The sequence below is a fragment of the Meleagris gallopavo genome, unplaced genomic scaffold, assembly GCF_000146605.3.
Source record: "Meleagris gallopavo isolate NT-WF06-2002-E0010 breed Aviagen turkey brand Nicholas breeding stock unplaced genomic scaffold, Turkey_5.1 ChrUn_random_7180001938421, whole genome shotgun sequence".
Classification (NCBI taxonomy): domain Eukaryota; kingdom Metazoa; phylum Chordata; class Aves; order Galliformes; family Phasianidae; genus Meleagris; species Meleagris gallopavo.
The window spans coordinates 1,917-7,896 of record NW_011200344.1 but is presented as its reverse complement, the minus strand read 5'-3'; the positions used below and the strand labels follow the sequence as shown (position 1 = coordinate 7,896).

The 5,980-nt window shown below is 51.8% G+C and overlaps 2 protein-coding genes across 2 annotated transcripts; one reads left to right on the top strand and one right to left on the bottom strand.

Annotated features, from left to right (window-relative positions):
* Positions 1-1,274: 1,274 nt before the first annotated feature.
* MOB1A (MOB kinase activator 1A) lies at positions 1,275-4,885 on the top strand (the record flags this gene model as incomplete). The annotated part of the gene is made up of 5 exons (XM_003214124.4): positions 1,275-1,494; positions 1,912-2,005; positions 3,258-3,391; positions 3,547-3,710; positions 4,252-4,885. Coding segments are annotated over 5 exons (690 nt in total), but the record flags the coding sequence as incomplete, so codon positions are not given.
* A 282-nt stretch (positions 4,886-5,167) lies between these two features.
* Positions 5,168-5,975, bottom strand: BOLA3 (bolA family member 3; the record flags this gene model as incomplete). Its single annotated transcript, XM_010727759.2, has 3 exons — positions 5,168-5,309; positions 5,420-5,508; positions 5,906-5,975. Coding segments are annotated over 3 exons (225 nt in total), but the record flags the coding sequence as incomplete, so codon positions are not given.
* Between the last annotated feature and the right edge of the window lie 5 nt (positions 5,976-5,980).

Genomic DNA, 5,980 nt, shown 5'->3' with positions numbered 1-5,980 from the left:
GAGGAGGAGGAGGAGGAGGCCTTTGGCCTTTGTGCTGTGGGTGTGGGGCTCCCAGCTGGGCAGGCTGGAGGCTCAGGTGGGGGAGGCGAGGGGGGGTGGTGTGCCCAGCTGTGTGCAGGGAGTGACCTCAGGGCAGGTGGGTTTGGTCTGGCTGTAGTGGGAATGACATTGGTTTGGCTGTCTGCTGTAAGTGTGTGTCTGTAACCAGCTGTATGGATGGGCTGTTATGTACCTGTGTGGTAGATGTGAACGCTCGTGCAATTCTAGCCCTTAAAGGTGTCAGAAGGAGCAGCGGCGTTTTGAGGTGTGAGAAGGGGCTGGGGAGCCTCATTCTGTTGTCAGTGATGTGTTGGGACCCTCTGTCCAGTATCAGCACTGTGCTGGGGCCTTTGCTCCCTCCTGCAGTACAGCAGGCGGTGGTGGCTGGGCTAAAGAGTGAGTTGGATCGAAGGATCACTTATTCCCACTGCGTAAACAGTGTGCAAAGCCAGCGGGCTGTGCTGCAGTGCTGCATCAGGAAGCTGACGCCAGATGTGTGCAGGCTGAGCGCATCCGGCTGTGTGCAATGGGGGGTGGGGAGGGGGCAGGTGGGCAGCAAGCCAGCAGTGCCAGGAAATGCGTGTAACCCCCAGCGGTGCTTTGGCTCTCACAACCCCACATCAGAGCCAGCACAGAGTGTGGTGGCTGTGAGCTGCGTGAGTTGAGTCCGAAAGTTAATGTTTTGTGGTTTGGAGGCATTAAAATGCCGTCATCTCTTGGCAGCGTTGGTTTTTGTGCGTGGGTATAAAGCCAATAATGTGCTCTGACACCAGTATTCCTCTGAGCACTGCCTTGCCCTCTTAGAGGGCTGTGGAATAATGCAGTTGTATGACTGTTGGTAGAACACAACATGGGAGGGTTAAAGCTGCAATAGAGGTGTGTGTTTTAGAGCTGGAGGGTGTTAAGCTGCTATCCTAAGCAGATTGTTTCCTACAGTGTGCCTTCGCCCTGTTAAATCGACTCAGTCAGCCAGCAGTTTTGCTCGTGGGTGGAGTTATGTTGGCTTGTCCGCAGTGTGACTGAATGCAGCCATCGCTGGTCTGTCTTTGGGCCTTTGTACCAAATGCTCCTTGTGATTTGAAGAGGGAAGAGTGCATGTGGCTGTCAGAAACGGTCACATGTAGGGTCTGTTACCCTGATGGTGGAGGAAAAAAAGGTCTGGCGTCATCACAGCTGGACCTGCCAAGTGGCAAAGAGCAATGGGTGATGCTCAAGTGGGAGGGAAATGCTTCTGAGAAGGGATTGCTGCTCAAGGGCTCACTGGAAGTGTTTCTCTTTGTTTTCTCAGTGGGAGTCGATCTTCGAAAACATTCAAACCCAAGAAGAATATTCCTGAAGGCTCCCATCAGTATGAGCTCCTGAAACATGCAGAAGCCACTCTTGGGAGTGGCAACCTCAGGCAAGCAGTTATGCTGCCGGAGGGAGAGGACCTTAATGAGTGGATTGCAGTTAACAGTAAGTCCTGGGAGACAGAGATCCACCAGTGTGTGGAAGTGGAGTGGAAGGATACAGATCTCTGCTTTTCATCCTAAAAGAAACAAACAGAAAATCTCCCAAAATGAAATTCCTATCCCAGCTGTATTCTGTTTAAATGAGTAAGGATAAAAGGGCAGTAAGTGTTAGGACCGTTCGTGTGTCAGAGCAGTGTTGTGCTCTGGAAATATGCAAAAAGTGAGAAGCAAATACATGCAGTTGTTTCAGACTGCATTTTCTTTGAGTTCAGACTTCTAAAGGCAATTAGATCTGTGAGTGGCTATTTTTGGAATTGGGAGTAAGACCTGAGGACTGACATTTAGAATTAAGGTGTCTGGAACTTAAAGCAGTTATTTACGAGTTGCAAATTGGAATCATCTTGATATGTTTCCTTTCCAGCGGTGGATTTCTTCAACCAAATCAATATGCTGTATGGGACCATCACAGAGTTTTGCACAGAGGCAAGCTGTCCAGTCATGTCTGCTGGACCAAGGTAAGAAGTTTGTGGTGGTCTACAGCTGCAGTTTGTGTTGGGAAAATGGCTGGATGGCTTCTGAAGCGTGTGTCCCAAGGCTGAAGAGGATGGGATGTGTCTGGATGGGGTTTGGGTACAGCATTGTGTTCCTGCAGTCACTCACCTGTGTCTGAAACCCTGTGGGCTGTTAGGGAGGCTGTGTGGTACCAGGAGCAGATTAATTTGAAGGAAAATTGAGAGATTTAACCTGACATGGAAGTGCCAGATCTTGCTGTCAGCATTTAGTCACGTCTCAGTCTGAGAGGCCATCGTGTGGTTTTTGAGTGCATGCAGTTCTAAAACCAGAGCTGCTAATGGGGCAGGACATGAGAGAGCAAGAACCCAGCAGGTGCTGAGATCAGATTGCTGAAGAGAGCAAGGGATTTTTGGGAGCAGGCTGAGGCACCATGGAAGGAGAAAACAAAGCATGGCATGGGGGCTGGCTGGGGAGCAATATTTGCAGCGCTGTGTAAAATCCTGCCCTGCTTTTCTAACCAGAAGTATCTAGATTGTGAGTTCCTGTTTCTATATCTAGGGATGCTTCCTGTAAGGACTTCCTGTTTGAAGTGCACTGTTCATTTTTACTTGGTGGTTGTTGAGAAACATCAACCAAAAAACGTAATTTTCTCTCCCTCTCTGTAGGGATTGTACAAAAAATTGCTGAGGAAGTTCCTTGCTGCATGGTGTTCTCGTAGACATCTGTCCCAGTTCTGGGGCACTGTGAGACTGATAAGCACGTGTCACTTTGAGAGGGTGGTTTTCAGAAGGCTGACGTGGGGCCTCCGGATGGTCTTTGGAAAGTCAGCTGTCCCACGTGCTGGTGGGCACTTCTCTGAAGGAGAGCTGAATTCCTGGCTGGTGGCTGAAGGCCAAACGTGCAGTAACTCAGGAGGTGGGGGGTTGCCCCCCTCCCTTTCCCTTCAGCCATTTTTTGTCTCACTTTAAGTTGATATCAGAGGAGGTTGTGGCAAAGCTGAACGTCGCTTTTGAGGGTTGAACCCTGGTGGCTATTGCTGCAGTTGTTGGGATGGAGATGTTAACCCGGGCTGTTGTATTGGGCTCGAGGAGCTCAGACGTAAAGGCAAAGCACCACACAGAATACTTGTTTTGCAAAGTCATTCCTTGCCACGATAAGGAAGAAGCTGTGGGGCCCAGTGGCCAGAACAGGGCCTGAAAATGCTGCTTCTTTCCCCATTAGGCCAAGGAATTTATTTTTTCTTTCACCCAACAGATATGAGTACCACTGGGCAGACGGTACCAACATAAAGAAGCCAATTAAGTGCTCAGCTCCGAAGTACATTGATTACTTGATGACGTGGGTTCAGGATCAGCTGGATGACGAAACCCTCTTCCCTTCAAAGATTGGTAATTGCAGTGGCACAACACGCCGTGCCTTGTGTCCAGGACCAAGCCACAGTGCCACCAGGAAGTCTTAGTGATTTTTTTTTCAAGTCTTGGTGGTTTGTTTCGTTGTTTCGTAAATACTTCTGCCCAAACTGAAGCTTGCCCGTGCTTTTCAGGTGTCCCTTTTCCCAAGAACTTCATGTCTGTGGCCAAGACCATCCTGAAGCGACTCTTCCGTGTGTACGCCCACATTTACCACCAGCACTTCGACTCCGTCATGCGGCTGCAGGAGGAGGCACACCTCAACACCTCCTTCAAGCACTTTATCTTCTTTGTGCAGGTGAGGTGCACAACAGCTGCTCAACTGCCTCTACCGGGGGTTTTTGTTCCCATTTGCTTTTAAAGGGAGTTAGAATTTACAAGCCTGCTTTCTTTCTGAAGGGCTACAACAGTGCTGTAAGGGAGGTAGCTCAGCTCTTACTCTCCATGCATGAGCTCTGTGGGGTTTACTTATGCAAGCTGGCTGTAAATGCTTGAATTTTCCTCTCTACTTTTATTTATTAGCAAAAGGACCAGACTTCTAAGAGAATCTGAGAGGGGAAGGGGTTATAATTCAGTAACTCATTCTGATAGCAACAGCAGCTATTCTCTCCTTGCCCATTGTTTCAGTATTTTGTGACAGCATGGCAGCCCATTGCGCTGAGCAGCCTGGCACTTCTCAGCCACACAACGAAGTTCAGTTTGCCTGAAATGCTTGAATTTCTCCAGAGAAACAGCTGAGGTGGCTGCAGCTGTATGCTTGTTGGCTGGACCTGGAGCTCTAATTCCTAGGGGTTCTTTCAGCAGCGTGTTCAGTTCTGCTGTTGCTTTTTTCCTACCAGGAATTCAACTTGATCGACAGGCGGGAATTGGCTCCGCTGCAGGAACTCATTGAGAAGCTGGGTTCCAAAGACAGATAAACTTTTCCTGGGAAGACCCACTCAACTTCCAGTCGTGGCCACTCCTTTCTGCTTTGTCCACAGCCATTCTCCCCTTCACCCTCAGTGACACAAGCCCCAAAGAGCCGGATGATGTGCTGGCTGGCGCTGCCTCACTGGGTCTCGCAGGCCTTTGGCAAAACAGTGTTTGTACTGTGCTGCAGCAGCCTGCGTCACCTTGTAACTGGTGGCTGAGCTGTGATGCCTGGCACAGGCGTCCACTTTTTTTCTAAACTACATACTCAAGTCTGGCAAGAATTGCAGTGAGGAACTCAGATGTACAGCTTGCAGCGGGTTGTTTTGTTTTGTGCAGGCGAAGTTCCAGAATGCCACACTGCTGTTTTCAGTGCTGGAGCAAAGCTTTCCTCAGATCCCACGTGGCCATCCTGGGGTTGTGTCCAGCGTGTGCTTCCCATGGGGGAAGGGCAGCAGAGGCACAGCTTATTTTCGGAAGTGCTTTTTTTGGATTTAGATGCACTTTGGCCAAGAGCCTTAAGCTCCCCTCATGGCAGCAGTGATGGGGGAGGAAAAAAAAAAAGTGCCTGGCAAGGGGAGCCTGCCCCTTGGGGTGCAGAGCAGCTTTTCTGCCCCAGCTGGGGGAGGGGGGAGGGGCGAGGGCAGGGGGAGGGGCAGGGACCATGTTGGCAAGGCAATAAAGTTTCTTCTTCCTGCTCTCCTTTCTAATGGCTGTCGTATCTTTGTGCCCCCCTGCTGCTTGCACTCTGGGTGCATTATTCTCTTTGCAGAGCTCCCCTTGGGTGGGGGCTGTAGCAGCACTGTCCCTCCCCACCCCCCCGAGTGCCGGTCCAGGAGCCTCCTCATGCAGCTACACGTTTATTGGGCAGGTCACCCCCTGCAGCCCCCCCCTACACCCCCTTCTGCAGCGCTCAGCTCCATCAGGATTTGGGCACGGAGGTGAAGATGCGCAGCCCATGCATGCTCTTGATCTCCTCGCTCAGCGCCTGCAAAAGATGAACATAAGGGCCGACTCCCACCGCAACACAAAGGTGGGTGCTTTGAAAAGCAGGGCTCCCCATTCAGGGCCATGCAGCCCTGCTCTGCATGCCCTCACCTGATTCACCATCTGATGCTGCTGCACTATCCGCTTCTCCCGGAACTCCTCCGATTCGATGTGGATCTCATACATGGCCCCGCAGCCGCCTGCAAGGAGCGCAGCCCCGCTCAGCGCCACAGAACGGCCAGGGTTGGAAGGGACCTCAAGGATCACGAAGCTCCACCCCCTGCCACACGCAGGGCCACCAACCTCCACATCTCACAGCAGCCCAGGCTGCCCAGGGCCCCATCCAACCTGGCCTTGAACACCTCCAGGGATGGACGGGGATCCACAGCCTCTCTGGGCAGCTGTTCCAGCACCGCACCGCTCTCACACCAAACAACTTCCCCCTGACATCCAACCTCAATCTGCCCTCCCTCAACTTCCAACCATTTCCCCCTGTCCTGCAGTTATCAACCCTTTCAAAGTGTTGATTCCCCTTCTGTTCGTAAGCCGTTCAACAACAGGCGCGGCCGTTCGGGAGGGTAGAAGCCTTTTCCTTACCCGAGATGTCCACCACGCGGATGGCGGAGGCGCGGGGGAATTTCTCGCGCAGGACGCGGCTCACGCGCTCCTCCC